The sequence below is a fragment of the Lagopus leucura genome, unplaced genomic scaffold (genome assembly GCF_019238085.1).
Source record: "Lagopus leucura isolate 7727_CA_CO unplaced genomic scaffold, USGS_WTPT01 Super-Scaffold_100016, whole genome shotgun sequence".
Taxonomy (NCBI): domain Eukaryota; kingdom Metazoa; phylum Chordata; class Aves; order Galliformes; family Phasianidae; genus Lagopus; species Lagopus leucura.
This window is the reverse complement of record NW_024962270.1, coordinates 1,496,322-1,524,135: the sequence shown is the minus strand read 5'-3', so window position 1 is coordinate 1,524,135 and position 27,814 is coordinate 1,496,322. Positions and strand designations below refer to the sequence as shown.

The following is a 27,814-nucleotide window of genomic DNA, read 5'->3' as shown; positions in this document are numbered from 1 at the left end:
CCACCATTTAAAACATTCAACAGAACTCCCATCACCCCTCCACTTGGCCTCATAAAAAAAGCACCTTAAAAGGAGGTGGCACGGAATAAAAATGTGCTTTTACTTCTGAGAAATTAGTATGCAGGTGTTTAAAATGAGATTTAGCAGACAGGTGCAGCAGACAGAAGCTGAGGCCTTTCTGCACCTCTGCTCCACGGCACCCAGCAGCATTCCCACACCTGCACGCGGCTGTCGGAGCACCAATGCTTGTCTGACCCTGAAGATGCCTCTGTGGGACTGAAACCAAGCTGATCACTGGAGCTGCACTCCGTGCTGCACAGCAGCTGCTAGGATAACAACAGCATGGGGGTGGGGGGACCCCAAGCCTTTTTAATGAGGATGCCCACGCAGCTCTGCGTGCCTCTGCCGAAAACCAACGCCAGCCTGAAGGGGGATTCCACACCTCTGCCCATCTATTAGAAACCCAGAACAAAACGTACGACAGAAGAAGCTTGTGAAAGTTTACAGAACTTAAATATTTATTTTTAAACCATTTAAAACCCCCCAAAACATTGAAATAAGCTTCATCTATAAACAGATTTACAAGACTACCAACTACAGAAGCTAGAGGAGCACTACAATTTGTTTCTGTGATGCAGTTATTCTGTAAAGCTTCAGATCAACTGTATTTACAACTTCTGCTGCTTTTACATTTATAAAAATATTTATTTAATCCATAACATTGTTTTCAAAAACTATTTCCAGACTTTGTTTCTCAGATATAAATTCTAATCGAATTTCAGTTATATAGCAGATGAAAGTTTTAAACAGAAACACTTTCTTAAAATTAAAACAAGGAATTAAAAGTAATTTCTTTTTTTTTTTTTTCTTTTATACAGTGTAGGCACCATTGAAAATAATTGTCCTTGGCATATCTAACCACCATCTCTCACAAGTGTCCTTTATATAAAAACGATGTAATGGCAACATTTGACTAAAAATGCAGTATTTACTTGCACACCATTACTTTTTCAATATTTGGCAGATATATTTCAGATTCTTTAAAATGACTTTTGTGCAAAAACAAAATGTGCAGGTCTGAACCATAAAATAAACACACCCAGCCTTTATCAAAAAATAAATTTACACCAACAGTTGCACAGCTAAGTACTGAAAAACAATCCCAGTTCAAAACTTCAGCATAATATACATACTGGGTTGAAAAAGAAGGAAAAAAAAGAACAAAACCAAAACAAAACAGAAGAGATTACCCATCTAGCAGTACCATAAATATATAACTGAAAGCAACTTTATAGTCTTACCTACTTTTTATGAAAAAAAATCACTCCGTACTGCACAGTACTACCTGTGTGTGAAAGAATATCTATAACTCAGCTCTTTGCATATTAACTGGTAAATACATATTTAAAATACACTTCCAGAAAATTATAAACAAATTATGCCGATGTATTTAATGTATTTAAGAACAAAAACGTGTATAAATATCTTACAGGAGAAACAACACCACCACAAAGAACGCTGGTGTTACGCTTATACCTGCTCGTGAGGTACGGTCATGCGACGCTCGGCTTCTCTGGCTCCCTTCCACCCAGGTACTTGTAGTCAGAGGAGAAACATTAAATTAAATTGGACTTCAGGTTCCGTCCATTATTGCCAAAAGCCCCACCCCCTCAACTGTATTGCTTTAATTTTCCTTCCATGACGATGTAAGATCGAGTTCCTACTTGCTCTAAAGGTAATACACATACTGTACATCAGGACAGTCCTGTTGCTACATATCACCTGCAAACTATTGACATATTGCTCTCAAATGTATTTAATCATAGAGCTGCCTAAAATACTGTACCAATTTAGAATCGTTGTAGATACTGTTGCAGGTTTATTTCCCAGGGCACGATAACTATATGCTGGTTGAAGCAGGTGCTACAGCAATAACCTTGCCACTACGTTTTGAACACGCTCGTGAAAAAGCTATTTTCTCTGAAGCTTGTTAGTGATTTACAAAAGTTTAACTCATGAATACAAAAGACCTGTACATCCCTGTGCACAGGAACAAAACAGCATCAAAACATACTGTACTCGCACTTCCTATTAACTAAAGTAATGGTTATTTCTAAAAGCAAAACTGCACCTCAACTTTTATCAGATTAAACAGGTGAAACTACAATATTAAAAGTTGTTCTTTACAAAATAATTTCCTGAAAATATAAAACCATGTGCACTGCCACAAAATAGTTGAGTAGGTTCTTTCAAATCCTCAAATCACCATCAATATGTTGCAAAGATCCAAAAGGCACAAGGAGCTCATGAGCTAAGCACTGCCAAGCTTGAAGTAGTTTTGGTGGGTTTCACTGGGTCCATACGAAACAGCAGTCAATTATGTGAAGTTTCTTAGGATGAGTCATTAACAGAAAATCTACAGGTATGAAAATGCAAGGAAGAGTGTTAATTACTATATTTTGGTGTGGCAAACAGCAAGTAACTACCTGTGCATCCTTAAACTGGGAAGTGCCTTCACCTCATCCTAACAGCTCAAAGGAAAACAAACAAGAAAACACACACCAGAATACGCATCCAGAAAACATTCCCTAGAAAGATAATGGAAAAGGAGACTCCTTGACTTACTTGCTATGAACGTGCTTAAGATATAACTGCAGGCTAAACTGAAGGGAACAAAGTGTAACAGCTCCAATAAAACTGCAGTGCTAACAGCAGAAAAAGTCACCGTTTCTTACTAGCTTTTGTTTCAATAACCAGAAGTGTTCTGTATGAACAAGGAAGCTAAAAGCTGAGCCCTATATGTAGCAGATCTTCCACTTATCAAAGAACTGTACTCAAATCTCCCTAACGCACGAAGTGCTTGAAATCAAACAGCTTTTCCCAAATGGAAGTGCTTCCCCCAGCACACAGCGCATGCAATACTAACTTACTTCTGAAATTTCTCCATAAGTTTCTTCACCATCTTATCTGTGATCCCTGGACATGTTGCTTCTGCCATGTTGATGCTTTTTTCAAGTTCCTCAATTGCTTTCTTTCTGCTAGCATTATTTGTGTCCTGCTGTTTGAGCTGAGTAGCAGAACAAATGAGATAAAGCTTACAGAATTCACAAACACTCAGACAATTAATTCAAAAGCTAACCTGAAAGGAAAACTTACCTCAGCAAAGACAGGAGTGATTATCATAGTTAAACAACTCAAGGTTTTAACAAGGTCCTGATCCTAGAATTAACAAAGAAGGATATCAGTATGTTCCCATGCAGTCTATAAGCTGCATTTAACACACCGTGCGATTTTAGAACTTCCTATGAATTCAACACAGCCCTTACAGTACATTTCAAAACAGGCTGCAGGACATCAAGCACTACGTGATGTGCAAAGAGAAGCCTGATGGCACGCAATACATTGTGACAGCTCAATGTGCTTTCTCTAATATTATATCAGAGTTCAAAAGAATCATATCTCCATGAATAGATACAGATCTATTAGTATGTGATATCTCTTGGAGTTAAGGCTGACAAAGTTAAAGGATACATCAGTTACAAGCATTATCTGTTGAGGTGCAAAAAGGCTGACAATTCTTATGAAAAACTGTACAGTTACAAAGTTTTAACACTACCTTCCTTATCATGGCTACAAGGCCATTCCTTAGCAGAACTCAGACTACATACCGTCCCGTTCTGCAGCTTCTTTGCATCTGGTTTCTTCCTAACTGTAGTGAAGCTCCACTCAGGATGAGAGTTGTTCTCCTTGTTACTTGACTCCCTGAAGGAAAAGGATACGATGTACACAACACCAGTCACAACATAATGCTAAGCAGCCATAGATAACCCAAATACATAACACAGAATCACAGAATGGCCAGGGTTGGAAGGGACCTCAAGGATCGTGAATCTCCAACCCCTCTGCCACCTGCAGAGCCACCAACCTCCTCATTTAATACCAGACCAGACTAGAACACATCTATAAGGATTACTTCTATGTCTTAAAATAAGAAAAAAAGCATGTATTTAAAACTTAGGAAACGCTATCTCAGAGACCAAGCTGAAATACCATCAAAGCAAACAAAAGATGCTGTCTACCTCTAGGACCTCCCTTCTCCAATGGCATCCCACCTAAAACAGTTATCTGATATCCAGAAAAACCAAAGACTTGCAGAAGGTACGTTGTTCTACCCACACTGTGCAAACAACACCTCCAGTTGTGACGCAGTACTTTCTGTATAACCACTAGCCTCAGAGTAGGAAACACACAGCGCTTAAGCAGAACTGAAAATGAGTTCAGAGGTTAAAAAAAGTTTAGAGAACAAGCACATAGCTTGACTTAAGCATTAGCCTTTAGATTCAAACAGTTTTCCTTAAAGAAGCCAATGCAAAACACAGAGAACAAAGCTAGACAGACTAAATGGTGAAAATTAACTTACGAATCGGAACCATCGGAATCACTTTCATCACTACTATGTCCCTCTGCTTTCCATCTCTTAAACCTATCGATCAGCTCTGTCAGATATGAAGTCTTCTTGGCATTTTTCATAATGAATTTGTGCTTCAGGAGTTCTTTTGCTGTAGGGCGCTGTGAAAAAACCAGAACACTGGAATATTTACTGCTATGCTAGCATTTTATGACTTTAAATGCTAGCAGGGAAGATTTGGTACAACAACAGACTCCCCATTCTAACACATACAGCATCAGGAAATCAGTAGAAACAGGAAGTCAAAAAAAGCCAGTAATCCACATTTACAAGCACTCTAAAAATATGATCAAGTCATACAGACTATATTGCTTACCCTCCTATGCTAGAAAGTACACACCCAGGAAAATGACTAATCAAGTTTCTCCAATGCATTTCCTTGTAAGCAGAATTCAGACAGAAAACAAAAGTTCTACCAGGGAAGAGATCTAGGATCCCTCTTAGGTTCTCTTCTGACATTATCTTAGCTCTGCATGCATCTTGGGAAGCTGCCTCTGCCATCACTTCCTTTGCCATTCCTCCTCCCTCCATTACTTTAAACAGAAGAGGCTGGGGTGGAGAGAACTACTAAAAAGCACTGTTGCTATTTGCAGTCAAAATTAGTCTCTTGAACTATTTTAGTCAACTCTGATGCACTACATCAGCAAAATACTTGACAAGAATGCATTAAAAAAAGAGACATGAGCATCTCTACACACATTACAAACATACACACACACTTATCTACTCACAAATGTTGGATCCTTATTCAGACACGCATCGATGAATTCTTTAAAAGGTTTACTGAATTCTCCTAATAAAGTTGGAGGATTGTTTTTTGGAATGAGAAACAGAACTCTCATTGGATGCATATCAGAGTTGGGTGGCTCCCCTTTGGCTAATTCAATAGCAGTGATTCCCAATGACCAGATGTCAGCCTGTGAAATGGAAAAAATAACTTTCAGTACAAAGTTGAATGCCATCATAGCAACGTATTTACTAACTGAAATCTGCATCTATATAGTAGAATTAATTTTAGTCTCATTAGATAATGCACAAGGATTGTTTTTTATACCCTGAGGCTATTATTCCTGAAGACATAAGCAATTTAATCAGGCTTTAATAACTTTGACTAATGAATACAACATAATATTCTTGCACTGCTGCCTTCTTCCCTAACAGCCTTATGAATTTAGCTAGAAAACTACCAACAACTCCAGTTAGACCTGAAACATCAAGTTGGAAGCACGAGTTCCTGAAGAATCACAAAGAGATACTGATTGTACCTAAAAGACAAGTTTCATTAATGTCTTACAAACTATGAAATCTTTCAGTTTAGAGACTTTTCCCAAGTGAAATACACATTCTCTGCACTGTTTTCAGATGAGTTACAAGAGCCATTAAAATCACTATAAGCATTTCTCATTACAAACTGCCTAGGAATGATTTGACTACACATGGCAAAGTTGTAACACTTCATTATATGGGCAGCTTTGGGTTACAAGTTGCATTTCTACAATATTCCTTTCCTATTTAGAAGAACTACCTAAATATCTCTATTTAATACTGAAGAATTAAAGTAGCTCATAGTTACGATATTTCAGTAACAAACAAACAACTGTAGACTAGAAATCAGTGTGCCCTGTCCAGAACCCTTCATCTGTTGAATCCAAAGGCTTGGAAAGAAAGGGGAAAGAGTACTGTTCTTATAGCAGTACTGAGGAGACAAGGAAAGCAGGGGATTAGGTTGTGCAGAATGTAAATGAAGGGGTGGCACAGCTGATACAGGAAAACCAGGAGATTAATTATTTTAACTTGGACTGGAGAACCTATTTTTAAAACAAGGTAGAATGCATTCCCAAAATGCCACAGAACGAGTAATGCAGTTGTAAAGCTGAAACCCTACACATGAAAATTACAGCTGAATGTACAAATTCCTTACTGTCATCCCTCACATGTAAACAAATTCCTTCAAATCTGACTCTGGGAAAGATCTCTGTGGATCTTCAGCACATCTCAAATACTCCACAGGTTTTTTATTAGGGCCCATCACAAGTACAGTTACAGAGTTACTACCTAAGAAAAACACTACAAAAGTTACTTTGTACATACCAGGAGGTTTAGCTTTCTGGATGCACATAAACAGAGTATCAGCACTAAAATACACTGCCATTTCACTACCATGCCCTAAAGCATCTGACGGCCATACACACAAAAGAAATAGGACTATCCCTCCTTCTTATCATTTTTCCTTCCAGTACTGACAGAATTAGAAAGACAAAAATACAAAGCCATTTATGTTAGGTCAGCAGACAGAGAGAAGAGGTGCTTTACACCCATACTTACTTTGGAATCATATGCTGACTGCTGGATCACCTCAGGGGCCATCCAAAACGGGGTTCCAACAAAGGTATTCCTCTTAATTTGCGTGTCTGTCAACTGCCCAGCAACTCCAAAATCAGCAAGCTTAACGTCCCCTTGCTCTGATAACAAGACATTGGCAGCTGCCAACAGGAAATAATATCTAAGTCAGAATGCTGCTCTACTTACTTTTAAGGACTTTAAAAAGATGCATTTAAGCGAACCTTTTATATCCCTGTGAATCTTCTTCTCTGAGTGCAGGTAGTCAAGACCTTTCAGGATTTCCTTTAGCATAGTAGCTATCTGGAACTCATCAAAAGGCCCAGCACGAAGCTTTAGAGAAAACACAGTAAAATAATGTTAGCCACATCTAACTTCTGCCTTATTATTGATTTAAATAAATCAAACTTGAAACATTTTTAATTTAAAGAGCTTCATAAAGTGAAGATTCAATTAAGTAGCTTAGTATTCCACCAGAAAAAGATGCCATTAGAATAATCATCTTCACATCTCCTCTGCTGATGATACATTACAAATTCTGTTACTTTTCCATACAGTTCACACTCCCCTCAGCATGCAATACACATGGAAAGCTAGAATTTCCCAACAAGTTTTACATTCTTATCAAACACAGCAGACCCAATACTGCATTTAAAATGAGTGCATTAAGAAACTCTGTTTAATTCAAAATAAAACTTTTTTTAAAGTTGTTCCAATATTTTTGATTCTATGCTTGCTTTTGCATTATGAACATAATGCACAAATGTCAAAGCTTTGCACATCAGAAAACTATGCACATAAAGAAGAACAATTAAGATGTGTGATTCTGCTATTTGAACAACACACAAAAACCTCACAGCAGTGAAATGGAGAACAATAAAATCATGAAAAAGTGGAGGTTAAGTAAAGGAAACAAAAATTAAGTTGCCCTTTAGAACACTAAAGCCAATGAACACTACTAAAAACCCCACACGACTTCATTATTTTCTGACAGTCCAAAGGAGCCTACAAACTGCGTATAAATGTTAAAGAACAAATTCTCTCAGCTTCTTTCTCAAGACGACCAAACTCCAAAGCTACAAGCTGTGACATGCTACTCACAATTCCTCTGCTTTTGCATTCCTAGAATAAAGCTGATATGATGTAATTTCATGAAGTTGAAATGGACTTGTGAGGCTAAGCACATACACAGACCCTTGCAGACAGAACCACTGGCAGCAAACATATGATTAGCACTATCCTGTAATACTGCAGACATGACACTTCTCCTTCAGATGACACAAAGAAGGCGTTATATTATCTTGCAGGAAAGGGTGGGTCTCATAGCTTTACAGCTGAGGTAGAGCTGTACTGAAAATATGGGGAAACCACATCCACATACAGTGAACTGTGCTCCTGCACTAAGTTACATCCTTCATGAATGCTCCACTATCTGAAATAAAAGGCACTTTCATTTTCAACCGGGATTTCTGAAAGTGGAAAACTAAACACCTTTTAAGCAGTTAATTTTAACTGCGCTCCGTGGTGACATACGACGTTTGTTCCTGAGATCCTATCCTAACAGAAATATTTTGTATGCAAGTGTAAGGAATAACCTGGTGGTGGGGCCTACAGAAACACCCCCACCCTCCCACAAGTTCCTCCTCCTCACGTGGCAAACTTCTATACAAAGAAAGAAAACCACCACCTTGCATTTGACTGAGAATGAAAGTTTCCTCATGCTTAGAAACAACCAAGTCCTCAGGAGCAACAAATAGCCAAGAAAATCAGCATCAACTCAAGGCACCAACATGTGACAGAACTATTATACAAGTTAACACTTCTTGAAGCATTGCAACATAGTGCTGATATAACAGTGAAGTCTGGGCTGACAAAGGAGGAATGACAAAGGAGATACACACAACCACATAGGTTTTAATAGGACTTAGATGCAAATAATCATATACTTACAAGATCCAAAGCTGACCCTCCACCCAAGTATTCCATTATTATCCATAGTTTTGTGCCCTACAGAAGAAATGGGAGATGTTAGAAGTCCAAGGGTACCATTAAAAAAAGAAAATGTACTTCAGTGGAGAACCTGCCAGCTGTTAGGAGAACACAGCCAGAGCCCCACGAATCACCAAGTTACAGCTCCTGGGCAAGACCCAAACCCTACAAGAACGCTCGTGTTTCTGAAGTCTTTACATCAGACATTCCAAACCAACCACTAAAAGGTCAATGGTAAGAACAACACACTTCCCTTAAGTTATACTTTTTATCTAATTATCTTAGACTTCACAGGGTTTTTCTTTCTCTGTTTTGAATTTTAAGCAATACTTCAAAGTCCTGTGTTCCCTTCTGTTCTTCATGCCATGCTGCTTGAATCTTTACCCCTGGGAGTTACTGTGCTTTCTTTGTTGAGATATCTCAGCTACAGTACTAGAATTCAAGTTCTTCCAACAAGGGTTTTCTAGATGCTGCTTCTGTCCTTCGTGAGCAACTGCAAGGAGTGGCAGATTCACGTAAACAGAAATGGAAAGATTTGGTACAAGATCCATAGAGTGTGTTTCAAAACTGGGAACTTTTCCCAACTGCTCACCAAAATCCCCTCGCATTTCAGAAACAAATCTAGAACAGTAACCCATAGGTTAATGCTTAAGAAATTACTGGAATGAAAACACTTATTTGAAAAACACAGCTATCAGAAATACTAATGCAGCCCAAGTACCATGCACACTTTCTAAGTAGGAAGTATTTACTAGCACTAGTTTCTTACAGCAAAGCACAAGCTGATAGCAGAAGTCCTTTTTAAAGCCTCTTGCATTCTACATTGTACTCTGACCTATCCAATTTCCTGACTAGTGGTAGAAACCTGAAGGGAACAACAAGCAAATAAAGGTGCAGTTTCTGGAAGCACCACATCCAGTTATGCTAACAAGGCACACTCTGTTAGATTTATACTAAATTTAAGAAACATGCAATTTATGAGAGTCTATTCCAATATTATGAGATCAGCAGGGAAGGGCTGGCTAATTTTAGCAGTTTTTATAAAGCCCAACTTTGTCAGTGGAGAAGACCTGCAAGGAGCTCCAGCTTAAGGCAAACATTGTGGTTACCAGACGTGTTTGGAGCATTTGACCATTACTTGAAAACAGTGTAAGGTGGAAATGAATAAGTACTGTGTTTCTGAAATAATGTCTCAAAGAAAAAGCTGCTATCCAGCGTAATCGGGTGGGGATATTTTCTAGCCAAGCATGTACAACCTTTTTCCTAGCTATTTTAGGTCAACCATGTATAAATAGACAATGTAGAACAAACAATATCTTCAGATGGCCTCAAAGCTTTGCTGCACTAAGTGCTGTACAGTTCTGCTGGAATACACTGCATGTTACTATAGGAATTTTCCACACTAAAATCTGAAAATCTGAGAACAACTTCAGGCTTGCTTTAAAAGCAGAACTGAAAAATAAAAGCAGCCCAGGTGTGTTCAGTAGTTACAAGTTACAGGATGGATAATTAATTCCCTAGCCCAAAGGCTACATGGCACAAATAAGGAAAACAATCCACATGTTTTAGTCACCCAGAGATGATCACTCTCTATGGGATCAGACAGAAAATACAGCTCACGTATTTTACAGCTTCACAAACTGGCATAACTAGAACACACCAGAACTGGAGTAACTCTCAGTAACTTTAATCTCTCTCCTGGATAAGCCAATAAGGCAGTAAGACTGACACGAGGACAGCATTCCAGCACTTTAGCATATCTTACACTGCTACACACTATCATTTTGAAGGGTACTTTCCACACTCTATGTTTTATTTAGTGAGGTATGATGTTAACTGCAATCAAAGTGCAGTGCTGGATGACAAGTTTACATGCTCACCTACCACAGACCGGAATGTCTACAAACATCCATATAAGGATTGAAGTTATCTTGCATCTATAAAAGCTCATTGAAACAGCTGCAACCTTGCACAACTCCACACATAACAGCAAAAGATGCGATATAAAAGGCAAAACCCTTTCCTACCCAACACAAATGTATTCATAATGTATTAACTACATGTTTGTGTATCACCTACCAATGCTTAGGTCTTGCAAGACATCCAAATTTAAGGGAAAAAATGATTAAGACTAGCAAAGATTTCAGATTTATTCAACAGTAAATTCCCACTTGAGCTCCGAAGTTCAAGATACAAAGGTATCCCATGTCTTCATCATTGGGGAATTTTGCACCTTTTTGTTTCACAACAGTGGGAAATCCACATCAGTTTTATCTCAGTGGTAAGGAAGTAGACCTTATCTTGCATCAGTAGTGTTTTTAAAATACCTACTAACAGACAAGTAACACTACATTGTTAGGTAAAAATATTTAGGGGCTGTCCGTATTTTTAAAACCACATTTACAAGTCAAACATGAAGCTGTAGCTAAAGAGCAGCTAGGCTGCAGAATATAAGAGTATCTTATATGGCATCAGTTGAGCTGACTAGGTTACAAATTAGTAAGTCAAGTAATTGAGATAAAGACACTCTTTCCTTCTCCTGCTCAGTTTCTTCTTAGCAGGAGGAGCACTGGGAAGATCCTGCATGTTGCTGGTAAGTCACAGGGCCCCTGGGATTGGGTCACTCCATTCCTGTTAGTCACAATGCTGGCTCTGCATCCTGACAAGCAAGAAACTAAGCACAGTGTAAAGCTCCAGAATACTTAAAATAGACTGTACACAGAGAAAAAACCTCACTTGAAAACCTGAACAGTTAGAGAATCCTCACAGTTAACACACCTTAATGTTTTCATTGTAACGTTCAATTATCAAATGTGCTTTCTTACAAAGGAGAAGAGCTGAAGCTGACTGGGACTTGACGGCAGTAACCATCTCCCTGTTCAAAGTTCAATAAACTTGGTTACTTTTAAATATTGAAATACACCTGTGCCCTTTCTGCCCTATCTTTGAACAGCTTATAGGAGCTATTTTCAATAACCTTTATGTATAAAACCATAAGCCCATTTGAGCACTTTTGACATGATCTTGGCACCAGTGAGATCCACTGAGAACTGCTATTACCGTCATCAGCCCAGGACTCTGCTTTCTATGAAATAATGTGTCTTAATTTTCAGGACCTAGCCTCAATGTTCTTTAACCTTTAATTATAAAGTCATTTTGTACAAAACCATACATACTTCACTGTTTCCAGAAGAAGTCTAAAGAATATGAACAGCTGAATACTAGGGCCGACAGCCATTCTCAGAATTATAGCTAATAAAAAGTCAGAAGCTATAGCAACCTTAGTTTTTCTTTTAAGAATAGACAGACAGTACTGTCAAAATGCCTGTTATTACCAAAATTAGAGCCAGCATAAAAGATTCTTTGGATACTTCTAACGAAGCCAATACACTGTTCCCCCTGAGGAACCTCAAGCTGAAAGACCTAGTCCTAGCAATCAAGGATAAATCCAGCCTAAGATACTAATTAGGCAGGGAAGAGCAAGCAATACAATTAACTGCCACGGTTGTCTGGGATGAAAAACGTTCCTGTGATTTTTTTAAGGGAAGTTTCTAAAGGGAAAATAAACAAAATTTCACAAACATCTCTTCACCCACAGCAGCTTTCCCCAAAATAGGAGAGGTAAGAAAAATCAGAGACCAGCATTAATCTTTCAGAATACACCAAAAATGAGAAGTACCCAAACAGCAGTAAGGAAAGTAATGCAGAATTAACACACTCTTGCACTTGCCAGGAATTTTTAAAGAAAACCCTAACCAGGAGCTGAAAGTTATATCCAGCCATTCTGTCAGTGCTATACATTCATATACTTTCAATTTTTATTTCTGTGGGGTTGTGCATTGCTGTGTGTGTTGATGTTTGCTTTTTTGTTAAGCTTGTTTCTTAAATTATGCCTCAGATAACACTTCAGAGTTATATAACCACTTTGTACTCTTGTCAGTTCCACTTTGTTTCAGGCCTACTATAATGCATAATTACAAACATCTCCACAGCACACAGGGTTTCCTTCCATATCAAAGAAAGGTTTCTCTTTTTTGTTAGCCTAGCTATGGAAACATATTTTTCCTTCTCCAAAAAGGCACAAAGTTGCACTAGAAGTTGCGAGGAAAGAAAGAAGAGAAAACCTCTTTCTCCATGTAATTTTATAAAAGCAATAGGAATCTTCTGTCAGCTCCGCTCCCTTTGTAGCCATTTTGTGAAAATCTGAGCCTTAAGGAGCACGCAGCAAAAGAAGCAGAACCAAGTCAACAGCATTCAAAGGGAAAAACTAAAAGTCAAGTTGATATGGTAACATCCCCTCAGTTTTAGAATTTTTCCTTTGCATCATTCAAAACGGGCTGACACATTGCTAGTCAATATTTGTGCAGTACCATACATTACCTTTAAATATGATCCATAGTATTTCGTTACATAAGGACTGTCACACTGACTTAGAACAGTTATCTCTTGCTGTATATCTTCTATTTCATCTTCTGCTTCCTCGAGGTCTATGATTTTTATAGCAACCACTTGCTGTGTCCGATTATCAATTCCTTTAAAGACTTCACCAAAGGAGCCTTTCCCAATGCGTTCCAGTTTTGTGAATAATTCTTCTGGGTCTGCTCTGTGATTCTAGAGAAAGAGTTAAAAAAAAAATTAAAAAAGATATGAGCTATCTTAATTTACTTCCAAGTTATTAGCCCTCATTACTTCCCAAGAAACACATCATCCAGATTTATCATCATTAGAGGGCTCGTATCAGATGAATTTATTTCCCATACACTAACTTCTAATCCAGCTATTAGTTACAGAATGTATATTATGCAATTATGTCAAAGGCAAATGAGTCTCACCAAGGAAAGCATCAGGTACAAATCTCATTTCCCACATAACGCTTTTAAAGGAAAGAACAGAGCTGTTAATATTAATCCTGTCTGTGTGGCAATTCAGAAGTCTGCAGAATGCAATTACTGGCACGGAAGCACCATCATCGTTACCCATGTGAATGAGGCTGGGCTGTCCTACAAGGCCAACAGCCTTGAGCAGACAAAGCTGCACTGCAGGTAATGCAGCACAGAGGGAGCTGCCAGAGGACTGCAGCACCTGCAGCCAACTAGCAGAATCCTCCACCCAAGCACACTGAGCTTCTGAGATCTGCTAAGATGGTGCACACATAAGGCAGCAAAAGGGATTGAGAGACGTTCAAAGGCGTATGGATGCAGAAATGAAACTGAAGCACTGATTAGAACCAGCTGACATCACCCAGACATGCATCGGGTGGGGGAGCACAGCACCAGGCAGTACAGCACTCCTGAGGACACCTGGTTTACTCTGAAGGTTAACTGCTCTATGATCAGCACTGACACCACACCAAGATCTTAACACTTCTCAGCTTCATTCAAAGAGGGGGAAGAGAGAGGAAGGAGAAAAAGAAAAGAAAAAAAAAGAAGCAAAGTCTCATTTCTCTTTCAAGATAAAGCATATGGCTGCTTGTGTATCCAAAAGCCACAGCAGCAATTTCTGATGGATATGGATGACTTGAACTATAATTTAAGAACACTGAGCTTTAGAGCATAGGAAATTTGCGGAATTTAAGAGGCAAAGGAGATGTGTTAACAGAACAGCCCATGCTTTGCAGAAATTAAATACATTACCGATTACAAAAAAACACAACAGGATTTTGAGAAGGATGACGTCTAACACTTGCAGCAGCTTTGCTGTTGTTAACTTGCCATGAACAAGAAACCTCTGCCCAAAGGCCCTCTGATTCTGATGCCTGATGTCTCTCCTACATCCCTACACGTCACGCTTACCCAGCAGACCAACTGAACTGTCATGACAGAAGCGGCAGTTTTGTCAAAAGCAGCCACTGTGCATCTGCTGCATGGATTACCCTGCACAGCAGAATACTCCAGTACCAACATGGAACTCCACAAAACATCTTAACATCATCGTCTTGAAAGTGGGTGCAAAAATCTTCACTGGGAAAACAAAAATACTGCTCCTTTTTTGACTGGAGTAAAGCAGCAACTTCATGGCCTAATCGGCCCCTTACTGCTCCCTTCCTTCTATCAGGATCAGAACTTATTCCACAGTATGGTGAGACGAATCAGGGAGCAGATTTAGCTAAGAGTTAACCACATCATCTGTCAAGTTGACTTTCAGTGGAATCAATTCACTGCTCATACACACCAAGCTGTCATTTGTGCTCTCAAAAGAGGAGGGAATATTAAGTAGTATGGCAGATTTGTGCTGATCTGTGTAACTGAATTTTTAGATCTTGCAAATATATGAAACGCTAACGTGCCTGGGTTGAAGAGCCACTGAAGCAAGAGGAATTAGGAATTTCTCCTTTGCCCACAAAGAGCTCTGATGCATTAAAAAAACAAAAAAATACACAAGAACACACCTTCAGAAAAATAACTATGATCAAATTGTTCCTCCCTCCTCCCCCTCCCCCCCCAAAATATATTGCTAGATCTACTGAAGGACTTGAAAGATAAGCAAATACACAAAGTGAATGATGAGAACTATTTTGACCTGAAATCTGGGATAATTATACGACAATAAACATGAAGAGAAAGAAAGCAACTGTAGGCCTCAAAACAATTACTTAGTTAGCAAACTAATGTACTCCTGAACTACAGCATCAATTGCATTAAGGGTAGTTCTTCATTTACAGAAAAAGATGACATGAAAGTGTAAAGAGAAGACTGGCAAAACTTTTTATTAACCCTAAAGCAGTCAGCTGCAGAAATACCAGCTTTATTTTGAGACATCTCAGAGCCTGCGACTCCCATTCAAGTTACCTGGTACCTATTGCTGGATTTGACAGAAAACCTGTTGAACACTTCCACATAGATAAAAGAAAAGCAATGTGCTCCCAGACACAGTCACTGATCCAACCTTCACAGGAGCCACAGGATGAATTCAAAGAGCAGCTCTTAAGGTTTCTCCCCAAGCAAAATGCAAGAAGAGAATTCCTCTGGACGCCTCAGCAGAAACATGCGCCATTCCACCCTACCCACCCACTTAACAGCCAACAACAAGGCAGGCCTCAACTCTCACCCCCGAGCTACTTCAGGTGAATCAGAGCTTTTAAGGCTATTTTAACTCCCAGCGATTCCTAATGCCATCATGTGGGAGTGCTGCACTACAGGGAGAGATGAAGCACGGCTGGATATCCTGACACACAGAACTCCATGCACACCCATGGGAGAGCGGAACAAAGGCGCACCAGAGGTGAACAAATGGTGTGGAACTACTGAAGGAAAAAGGCAGGTCTTTATTCTGAGCAAATCTTTTTACTGCCAGCAAAGTCAGCTTTACAGCTTCTGTTATTCACCCAAGCTGACAAGTATCTGTAGGACACTCCAGGATGAAGGCAAGAATTTCTGAACAACTGTGGCTAAAATTGAGGTAATTTCCCTTGGAAAGGCTTCAAACTAAGAATGCTCACATTACTTAAAACACAGGCTTAGAACAAAGCTGCACTGTGAAACAGACTTACCTTTACCTTTCTTAATTGCCTTGTCTTTCTGGCTACTGTTCTAAAGTATTCCTCTGTCTCATAAAAAACTACAGAAAACTACTTTTTAATTGAAGACAAAAAGATGTAGCAATGCCTGTTCTCTCCCTCTCAGTACAGAGAAAGATGGAGATATATATTACGTGAATAAAAAATGTGTGTACATATATCAGCAACATATACCAGTGAGATTCTGCAACTGACAACTCAGTTAAGCTCCTTATGTGCCAAAAATTAGAAATCTAATACTACTAACACTCCTAACAGAGCAAAACTGTTACTCTGTGTGCTTTCACTGAACAGGAAAGAGGTTTAGAAGCTTCAAAAGTTGCCCATGAGTAACTGTGTGCATTATTATTTTAATTGGTTTCTATGGAGAGTCAAGTCTGTTGGGCAACAGATGGTATCAGTATAATAGCGTATGGACTCCATCACCTCTGATAAGGTAACACCTGTAAGCGGACAGATCTGTAGGACTTGGCTCCTTTCAGCCCTAAGCCTGCCTCCACAGGCAGAAGCAGCACCAAATATGACAAGCTCAGGCATATACACATGCCAGCTTCAATCTAGCCAGCATGAGTAACAGCACGGCTATCAGCATGACAACACAAGCCCTCTGCCCAGCTCAGGAAGTCCACCATTTTAACAGCGCAGCACAACTACACAACCTACACTGCTGCTTACCAAAAACTCTCCTATCCTTCTTTCCAACTCCATGCCCTTACTGTCTGGGTTCACAGGCTAGTGTGTGTACATACATAGTCCCAGAATCATACTGTAATTTGGCTAGCAGGGGATCTCAAGAGGCCCCACTGTCCAGCCTGCTGCTCGCAGTCCCCACATAAAAACCTCTACAGCCCAACAACTTCTGCCAGCATACCCACAATAGCTGCCATCAAGCACTCTGCCAATATGGCTTACATAAGCATTTTCTTTTTAATAAACACAGCAAGGCAATGTCCTGGCTAGATTCAGCTACAGGACTGACTGCCTGACTCACCTTTCTATCTCGCTCTGACCCTTTCATATACCTGTTCTCCAAATTCTGCATTCCTCCTTTAAAACAAACGTAAAAGCACGCTGCAGATCTGACTTCCAAGATTATACAGGCTTCTAATGATATGCATCAAATTATGGTAAGTTTTTTAGTAATTAAGCTGCATTACAACACTGAAATACAAATGAACAACAGGCAGAAAAGGATAATCTCCACGTAACATCTTATTCAAGGCCTACAATTCACAGAACTGAACCTTCTTGTACTCAGTAGCTCTTAACAAAATTCATTAATGAATCTTCTTACAAATGGATGAAAAACATTAGTTGTAAAGTATCTTAGATGCAAGCCATTAGCTCAGTATCAGTCCAACTAATTCAGACCCAGGATCCTCAAGGTTTCCCAGAGCAAGTAATTCAGCAGTCACATTAGAATCCTTCTAAGCATTAATAGTGTGTGTTTTCACACTGATGAGCTCAAAAGTATTTCTAAAACCCGAATCAGAAGATGTGTAATGTTATGTGGATGCTGAAGCATTTCACACTGTTTATTTGGAATAGAAGTTCCCTTAAAATTGTAGGAGTGTTACAGAATAGCTCAACTAGACTGGGAAACATTGCTCAAACACAGTTATGTGTACATTATGTAAAAGATAAAGTAATTAGCTCAGAAGATTCAATAAGAGAGAAGACTAGAGTGCCTACCACCATATTTGCCAAGTATCCCCTCCACTGTGGCCCTAACACGTAGTGGTATCTTTGGCATTGTCATTAGAATTACCTGCATTATTTCAAATACCTCGAACAATTTCTAGAGTAAAGTCTGACCTTTCTAAGTCTGCTAGAAGTCAAGGGTGAAATTTAAGAAGAAGAGCCATCTTAGAGAAAGCTTCTGGAGAAGACTGTTGGGGCAAAGCTTTAAACAAAAAATGAGTCTTATCTGTTGTGCAGCCCTGCAATCATATCAGCATTACATACCAGATGAAGAATACGTGCAAGCTTTGCTGCTGAAGCCAGTGTGCACTGCACCATTTCCCTTAAGTCCCAGAATTACAGCTGACAATAAAATAAGCTAGGCATCATAACTGCTACTTCACTATTCACTGCTAAATCTCTAAGTTATCCTACTGTCTTAAGAATGCAATGAATAAGAGACACGTAGTTTTTAATATCATGTTACTGACTTTCCAGTCACTTCACCTATTCTCAGCATCTACCTGACTAACAAAACACTGGGTAGAGCACATGGAAGTCATAGGTAACCAATTTATTCACAGATATTATCTATTCTCAGGGAATGTTACCTGTGAGTTTCTGTTCTATTTAGATGCAAAAGAAAATTGAAAATATGTGGGAATAGGATTGGTGAAACCAACAGGTTATGGGATTTTGAAGTAATGTCTCACTCAGCAGATGTGCCAAAACACCTTAATTGAACTTCTTTTCATGCATTATCTGCATGCAGCTTCAGAGATTACCTAAATTATAGGCCACACACATTCTATTATGTATCTCTCTATCCACATTTTACTTCCATATTTCACCTGCATCGGGAATATTTTACTTCTTTACAAAATAAAACCACAACAGGTAGAGAAAGACTTTAATTTCTAGATCTCTTCTTCACCCACGTATTTTCTCTTAAATGCATATTACAACGTAAGTTATGCACACAGTGCCACAGGCTTGTGTATATATATACATAATACTAAAACAGTTTGAAGGCAATGAAAGCACAGGTGCAAATCCATTATCACTTACAAAGAATCAGGAAGAAAAACCTGTAGACATTCACTGTAAGGGTGGAGCCTGCAAGCATTTTTTCCTCCATCTTGTATGCACTCAGGCTTCTCGGTGACTTCTGTAGGGAATTCAACTCTGATGTCTCCCTGCAGCCCTTTCCAAGACTCCAACATTAAGATATCAGACACCTCATTACACTTACCAGAACCGTATGGTAAGCACTGATGTAGAAAGTGACTTTAAAATCAAGTCGTTTTACTGTCAAAGTATCAAATCTTTACATTACCTAACTTTTCTACACTACAGGGAACAAAAACCAGACTTGAGCTCTCCTGTCCTTAAAGGGGACCTAAACTCTGTTACACCCTTAATGATGCACCTCCTTTAACTCAGGGCCAAGACTCACTGCTGTGTTCAGTTGGAGCCTGAAAACATCAGTGTAAAACAAAAGCAAAACGAACAGAAACCCACAGGACCATGTTCTCATCACACTGGCTGTAAGGCCAGCTGCTTGACAATTCTTATGACTACCAGTTTTAAATACCAGCTTTCCTTCTTGCCCAGTCTCAGATTTTTAAGGGAAGAATCATCTTCATTCCCCAGCTCCCTCTGACCTGTGACAGATCCGTGTTGTCACTTGCATATTGTGCTGAAAAAGGAAACAACCCAACTTCCTATATTCTTAGCTATTCTCCCACTTCAGTAGCACAGCATGAAGCAGCTTAGGGAACAGGGTAAATAAGCAAAAAGCAAGAGGAGCAGTACATCTACTATAGATGAGCCCTTTGATGCTGGCAATTATGAATTGACCCCAATTGTTTACGTATTCTGCACAGAAGAAAGACATAAAAAGGAAGTCTTTGTGCCAGAGAAGTTTCATGTAACTTACAGTTAACGGAGTCCCAATCAACTTTTATTCTACATACAAACACCTTTTAAGCACACAGTATCATTTAAAAACAAAAATCCTCAAACCACTGCACACCGATGCCTGTCCTTCATTTGCTTCCATCAGTGAGGAGCACGGCCTGGCAAGGGGAAGGAGGGCCACAAATTACGTGACCAGATCTGCCCTGTAATTTGCAATAAAAAGGCCCAAATGACAACACTCTATAGCTAGGATATCTGGTGTGCTTTGATGCTGACACAAGTCAGAATTCAACAGATTCCTGGATCGCCAAGTGTTCAAATGCCATTCTGTATTTTATTATGGAATTCACCAAGCTGCTCTTTCCAAACAAACGTAATCTCCTTTGAACAGAGCAGGACAAATGACTGCTGAATGGATAATTAAGCCACCTCAATGAACTGCCTGTACATCAGAGTTAGAAGATAGAAGACTACTCCAGTTTCTCACTGGAAAAGAACATTTGCACTCTTCCTATTCTATGAACTGCTATGAAAAACCTAATCTGCAGAGAGATTACAAAAGCCACATCTAGTAGGAACACGGAAGAAGCACCATTTACGGGCTGCAGCCTCCTTGCAGTGTATGCCCTTCCTTGCAGCCAGCAGCCTGCTTATCAGTACACAAACAATTTTTTTTTTCCATTTTTGCCACACCCATTTAAAGAACAACTACGTCACAGCTCTACCAGCACAAATGCCCAAATTATGTAATTTATTGCTATTTTTATAATGCTTAGAGGTTTAGCATCGGCAACTAAATTGCAATTGCTACCCAAACTTCAAAGGCCTCCTCGCTGTTCTATCATAGAAGCCATTTCAGCATTCATTCTGTGCAAGTTAGAACATGATATGCAGATTTTCCTCCTGTAAATAAGATTAAACTCACGCTATAATCCAGATAGGACAAAACAAACAACAAAATCCAGCTTTTTAAACTTGCTGGTTCATAGACCAGAAAGCAGCAACAAAACCTTAAGTTAAACACAGACAAGTATCCTTGTTCAATCTCTCTACTAAAATCATTGCTTCTTTTCAGGCTAAACAAAGTCAAAATGTGACAGAAAAAAACACTGGCTGGAAAAGGATAGCTCCAGAACACTGCATGGGAGTAAGGAGCAAGCCAATAACTTTATTTCACACGGATAGCTCTCCAGGAATATCCACTGCTGCAATAAACCCCAAATGGGAACCCACGGTTAGGGGATCTGACGCCATTCCTTCAGTTCTGGAAGGGACCCTTTGGAGAAACAGGGCAGTCTTCTAGAATCCTGCATTCCTACCCCTCTCTTCCAGGCCTCCTCTTCATTACAGGCCCTTGATCATATCAGTCACAGTGGATCTGAAGCTACAAGAAGCACACAGGGAAAAGAACAGAAATAGAACTCCCAAATGAGCTACAAAGGAAGGAAGAAACCTTCCCCACCAAGAACCAACCTGGCCATTTCAGGGAACTCCTTTTTAACAGTTCTGCAGCACACTCATAGCACGGCAAAGCAACTCGTTACATAAAATGCAGAGGGAAGGGTTAGGGAAGGAAGAAAAACACCTTAAAAAAAGAAAATCAGATTCTTCTTGCCAACTAGGCTGGAATAAAGCTGAGCAGGAATGCAAAAGTGTTCTTGCTGTGAGTGGTTGCCAGATAACGCCTTCCTAGGTAAGACATCAACAGCAGTGATCTCTGCCAGCCTACACCACCACACCCAGCCTCTGCCCAGCAGCAGCTCTGCCAATGCTGGCACTGGAGCTGTGGGATCACCTTGCCCCTCCACATTTCTCTACATGCTTTCAGGTCGATTTGCATCAGTGGAAATTCAGCCTTTTTTGCTCTGCGCTTTACAACGCTATTAGTCATTCCAAGGTGAATGGGTTTTTTTCTGTATTCTATATTCAGCTCCCAGTGCAGAAGCCTGCACTGAAATATAGCTCGACGTCTAGCAAAGCACAGATAGTAAATACCCTCTGATAATCCTCCATCCCCTCCAAGTCAACATTATTCTAATATTCAGGACATAGACCCAGTTGAAAGAAAAGCCTGCAAAAGGCAGACAAGGTGAGGAAATACAAACATTGAGGGAACAGATGGTTCTTGACTCCTGGTGCATGAAACCAGAGCTGTCACCTTGGGCTCCCAACATTCCCACAGCTCAGGTGTGAAACCTGCAGTTAACCAACAGTTCTCATTCATCAGCACATACAGAATTCACGCAGACCCAAGATGCGTAATTGCACAAGGCTTTTCCAGATACACTGCCTCCACCAAGACCATTCAAATCCACATTTTTTGGCAAGACAAACTTCGCTTCACACTTCTAACACTCAGCTACGAAGGGAAGCTTTGAAGAACTGTAATCAAGCAAGATCTAAGCTGAAATCTTTCCCCAGCTACAGACCTAAACAACACTCAGTATATACAGTGTATCTCTGCAAACACACATGCACAAGATGAAAAGAAGAACAAGACCAGCAAGATACTGTTACCTTGTCAGACCCTTTATTAACAACTTCACTGATTGAGTTCTTTCTGTCCTATTTATTTGGGTAGCAGTCCCTCTGGCAGAATGGTTTTTAGTACCACCAGATGGGCACCTTTCTCACGAGATTTACGTTTCTCCTTCAGAAACTAAGGATCGTGTTCAGCGATCCTCATCTAATCAGCAGAACAGATTTCTAGAACTGCTGAACTAATGAATCTAAAGCGCAAATGGCAGCTCTTTAAATAGAGCTTCAGAACATCAAGAAACCTGGTGAGATAGGTGAGAAGGAATTTGATTGCCAATGATTGTTATAAGTTGGAAAGAAATAGCAGGACTTGCATCAGTGGGCCCTGACTTGATAAATACTTCACCAACAGTTTATTCCTGCAGAGAGCAACACAGTCACTAGTTACAGCATGCCAGAAAATTATGTTACAGAACAGTTTCAAAGCTAACCTGGTACCATTTATCCTCTACTCAAACCCCCCAAAAAACATCCATGAACTCCCCAAGTGACTGGCAGTTATTAAACTCTGTTTTTCAGCCTTACAAACCACCTCTTAGCACTTCTCCCAGTTTTTGACCCACTCTTAAACCTGAAACTAATCACCAAACAAGTGACACAATCACTAACAGGTTTTAAATTCATCCTTTCACTTTTGAGGAAGACTGAAAACCCTATTTTCAGGACACTGAAAACAAAGAAAATGAAGATAAGGTGCCAACCTTTACTAAGCTGTTCCATAGGTCTCACACTACAAATACTGCTGCAGAGGCACGTTTAGTCATGACTCTTAATGGTGTGCCACAGTTATCACAGACCTCTGAGAGCAGTGGGCACTGCCACAAGCCCTGCAGGGTATGGGTCACAGGTCTTCATTTTCAGGTGAACCTTTTCAATACTGAATTCAATAAAATGACCTCTACAGAATAAATTAATTATTAAGTGGATTTTTAAAGCTAAACATCTGGTTTTAGGCATTTTTTTTTTTTTAAACCTTTTGAGGGAAATTATTCTCTGCTCAAAAGTGATAGTATCAGATGGTGCAGAAGAGCAAAGCAATTAAGGTGAGAAGAGTCGAGTTTGGCTTCTGTGTTCCCTGCAGCTTCAGCAGATTTGCTGAATTTCAGGTCAGTGCATTTAACGAGTGTATAAAACTGTAAAATCTGCACCCAAAAATTACTAGTAAAGGACTGCTGTAGATTTTTTCTTCTCAGACTGATAAAAGCGTCTGCTGGATTCCAGCTGGTTATACCTACACAGCTTCCGCGTAGCAAACACTTTCCAAAGCTTGCTCTATCCTCCCTTGACGATACTAAGCCAATCTAAGAATGACTGAGCTCTGCTTCTCTTTGTCATCAGAATAACTTATCAAAGTGCACGAGACGGAAGAACCAAGCTCAGCTAATGAAGCCTGAGCTGAGTTAGCAGACTGCTACTAGGTATGATACAGCTTGTACAGCAAGCACAAGGCAAACAACTGCAGCGTTAAATTCCACAAATGTTTTCATGTGATCCACTTGAAGAAGCAAACAGGCATGCTCTCCCTACGTTTTAAAATGCTGTCTTCCTGCAGCCTAACTGTACTGTGGCTCAAAGCTCAAATACCTTTGTCCAGTTTCAGTTCCTTGACTTAATCACCAAATCCCTAGAGCCCACCCTAGCTCAATCACAAGGAACCCCTCTTTTGTATGCACTGTGGAAGTCCCACAGCATCCTGCCAGAGCTGAACATCCCACTATTCTCTAGTTAAGTCATGTTTCTAAATAATAGAAGTGTAAAGCCTTTACAAACCCACTGCAGAACTGAGGCAACTCAGCTCTGAGGACAGTGGTGCATCCACAGATCCTTGAACAGATCTTCCCTCAAAGAAGTTCCTCCAATGCACACCCTCTAAACATTTAGGTATCTGACAGTAATGAACTGTCTGCTCTTAACTGAGAGACACTCCTAAAACTGCGATGAAAGCTTGCTAGGAACCTGACACACCTCCAGACTATCTTTGGGCACCACACAGAGAGCGCATTTCTACAAAGGCACCCATTTATTTATTTATTAAATCTCAGCCCATCACTTCCAAACCTAAAAGCGATTTCTCTTTTCATCTCCCTACACCCACCTAATAACTAGATGTTAACTGATCTCCCCTCACAGCATCCCGCAGAGAGAGGCTCTCCAACTGCCAGGCTCAGGCTGCGCGCTGAGCAGCGCTTTACAGCTGGTTCTGTTCACCGAGAGCAAAGCTCACCTTCACGTTCAAGTTAGTATTTAATCAAGCAGTCCTTCAGTTGTGAATCAGAGTACAGTGGCTGACAGGTCACGTGCTCCTGGCTGCTCTGCTTTTAGAGGAAGTTACACTTTTTACTGCAGGACAGTCTGGATGCCAGTAAGAGCAGATCAGGTCTAACTAACCTTTGTGGCTACAGTCAAGACTACTGGATATACCAACAAAGCCATAAGAAAAACAAAAAGTTAAAAAATATTTAGATGAGTAAATTGCAGAGGAACAGAAATTCAAAGCCACAAACCAGGTTTCAGAAACACATACAGACAAATGAGAACAGAATCAACACAAACATGAGTTAATTAATATTTCAGACTTGGATTTTGCACAACAAATTGGAACAGGAAAACTTTACACGTTGAAAAGTGTACCAGTTTAAATAAAGAACTCGTTATTTATGAAGTTTCATTGCTGAAATCTAGACCAGCCTGAAATTTCAGGATGCTGATAGCAAAGTTCCCTCACCGCCCAACCTTAGGAAAGCTAACTGTCACTCATTTGTACTAATGAATTTTGGAGTACTGTGTAAGATGCTGTCAATAACATGAGGAGCCCATGAGAAGACTCAATCTGAACTGACATACTTTACATTTCCTGATAATTTAAACAAACACAACCCTCTGTACCACAAAAACTGAATAACAGCTTCCACCTGACTCATTTTATACATTCACTGAGTTCTTCGCCCATACTAAACAGGCTTAGAAGTTTCAGTGTTGAATATCATTCAAGTTCACATCATACAACTGCTGCAAACTGGGCCTATCCAAGTAAGTGATGAGGAGAAAAATAAACATCTTTAGGAAGTTGTTTGCACAGGCATGAATTGTTGGGTATAACATCTGGTTTTGTCAAGGACACAAGACAGGTTAAACAGAACGCAACCACTGCATAAACACATAATTCTGTAACTATTCATAAGGGCAGCAGATAATACTACCTCTGGGTCTTCCGTTGTTGTCATACTACTCACAGGCAGAGTTCAAGTTGACCAAAACAACTCTATGGGGCCTCCAGTATTTTCAGATATAAAGCATTTAAGAGATCTTAAAACAATCAGAAGAGCTTTGGTAATGCTTCACTGATAAACTGGCAAAGTCTTTTTGGAGTCTGATTTGTTTGTTTGGAATGGAAATCATAGGATTACAGTAGAACTGAAGGATTCATACCTGTAACACATTCTCTGGCCAATTCTGTTTCAACTGTTACATTCAGTACAAACACTTCCCTCAACACAGACTACAAACAAGGAGCTTGACATTACATGCACTTTTGCACAGTGCTAGTTTTAATACAACTATTAGATCTTCCTCCTTCACAGGCAAATCTGTTTATTCCTTCTTCAGTCACCACGCATTCATTTTAACGCTGAGCAGATGCAGGGATACTTTCGTAATCACTTGGAGGATCTTGAATGAACAGTTCAAATAGGTATTAAAAGGAGGAGAAAAAAAAAAGTAAACTTCATTCTTTAGACTACCACCCTCAGCCAGAAGATTTTCTGTTTGCTTTCTTATACTATATTACAGTCCCTCTTAAGGAAGAGCAAGGTGAGTAATTTTTCACCAAATCTAATTCCTTTGCATTGTAAGATTGTTGGGACTTGGGTAATAGCATTCATCAAAAGTCATCAAAAGGAGCTATTTCTTAATTCTATACAGCTGCACGTATCTAACAGTTAAAAAAAAAAATAGAGAAAAAGGATTTTACACATACTATATGTTAAGAGATTTGGGTTAAGCTAACAGCACTAGAGAAACTATTACATAAACGTTACTGGTTTAATAACAGAAAACAGGATCTCAAATAATTCTCAAGGTCCTTTGGTGGTGACAAGGCAGCCATGGAAAATAGGTCAGCAATAGATCAAGTAGATATGACAATAAGGAGTTGATAAATTTGGATTCTGAAATAGAAGTCTTCCAAATACAAAAACAGGAGACAGAGGATAGAAAGTGTGGCTTATGTCATCTTATATCAACAGAAAGTCAGTAGAGGACCAAAATTTAACTGATTTCAGAAGGCCTTCAAGTTACTAGAAGTGAAAAAGGTAAACCAAACCCCAGCATTGCAACCAATGCAAATCAGTACAGAAGTGGTCTTTATACATCATTTCTACACTCAAAAAAACATGGAAGATACCCGACCGGGAGAAATTCTAATCTTCTGTTCTGAAACCTCCTGAACTCCTTGTATCTCACACATGTATCATAAAGGCTTCTCTGTTACTGGAACTAAGGAAACCCCAGAATCCTTCAGCTATGGGGCAGGTACGGCTATCCTAAAAGCTGAGAGAAAGCCAAAAACGCTGACGGAGCTGCCAGCCTCTGACAGGCAGAAAACAGCACCGAAATGAGCTCAGCTCCTTTTTGTGTGATAAAGATCTCTGCCCGAACTCACACGAGGCTCTCCAGCAGAATAAGAATGAAGAGTCAGAGGTATCCCAGCCTTCCTCTGAAAAAAATCACATATTGCACGTCTGTTTGTTCAAACAAGCTCCACAAGCACACGAAGGGCACTGGGCCTCCCTCCCAGCCAAGGAGAGGAGGCATTTTCTGACAGATGACGGCTCCCAACGGCATGCAGCACAAACATCGGCTCGCACCTTTCCCCGAGCACCAGGCCTATGCCGCAGGCAGGACTCCGCTCTGCAGGCCCGGGTCGATATCGCCACTTCCAGCGCACCCCGCGATTCGCTTCGTTTTGCCTTTCACCAGAAACCCCTCTACGCTCCGGGATGCGGCCCATCCCGAACAAAGCGGGCAGGGCGCTCGACCCGCAGGTTCGAGGCACCGCGGCTCCTCCCTGGGCCCGACCGACCCCTCCCGCACCGCCGGGGCTCCGGCCCACTCCCAGCCCCAAGCCCTACGAGGCCTCCCCGTTCCCGGGCCGCCCTGCTCCGCTCCGCCCGCGCTCCCCCGGACCCAGCGCCCCAACGTCGGCCTCCGCGCGGCGCCGCTTCCGGAGCCGGAGCCGAACCCGCCGCCTCCATTTTGGGACCGGCGCCGCTTGGAGCTCACCTGCATGCCGGGCACTTGCACCGCCACGGGCGAGTGGGCCATGGCGGGCTGCGGCGGCCGGGCGCCGCCCGCTGCTCCCTCCT

The 27,814-nt window shown here is 40.4% G+C and overlaps 1 protein-coding gene across 1 annotated transcript; it reads right to left on the bottom strand.

Annotated features, from left to right (window-relative positions):
- Positions 1-494: 494 nt before the first annotated feature.
- STK26 (serine/threonine kinase 26) lies at positions 495-27,814 on the bottom strand. Its single transcript, XM_042876516.1, has 11 exons — positions 27,732-27,814; positions 13,178-13,408; positions 8,759-8,815; positions 7,033-7,141; positions 6,794-6,951; positions 5,200-5,385; positions 4,421-4,569; positions 3,669-3,762; positions 3,157-3,219; positions 2,931-3,067; positions 495-2,416 (listed from the first exon to the last, which is right to left on the bottom strand). Exons 1-11 carry the CDS (start codon positions 27,771-27,773, stop codon positions 2,392-2,394), a joined length of 1,251 nt encoding a protein of 416 aa, XP_042732450.1. The 5' UTR covers positions 27,774-27,814; the 3' UTR covers positions 495-2,391.

Bases quoted from the DNA above. Each gene is read 5' to 3' on its own strand.
- STK26 (XM_042876516.1), bottom strand. From the start codon at position 27,773: ATGGCCCACTCGCCCGTGGCGGTGCAAGTGCCCGGCATGCAG. The intron at 13,409-27,731 runs GTGAGCTCCAAG...CTCTTTCTCTAG, and splicing joins TGCAAGTGCCCGGCATGCAG to AATCACAGAGCAGACCCAGA. The intron at 3,068-3,156 runs GTAAGTTTTCCT...TCTGCTACTCAG, and splicing joins TCACTCCTGTCTTTGCTGAG to CTCAAACAGCAGGACACAAA.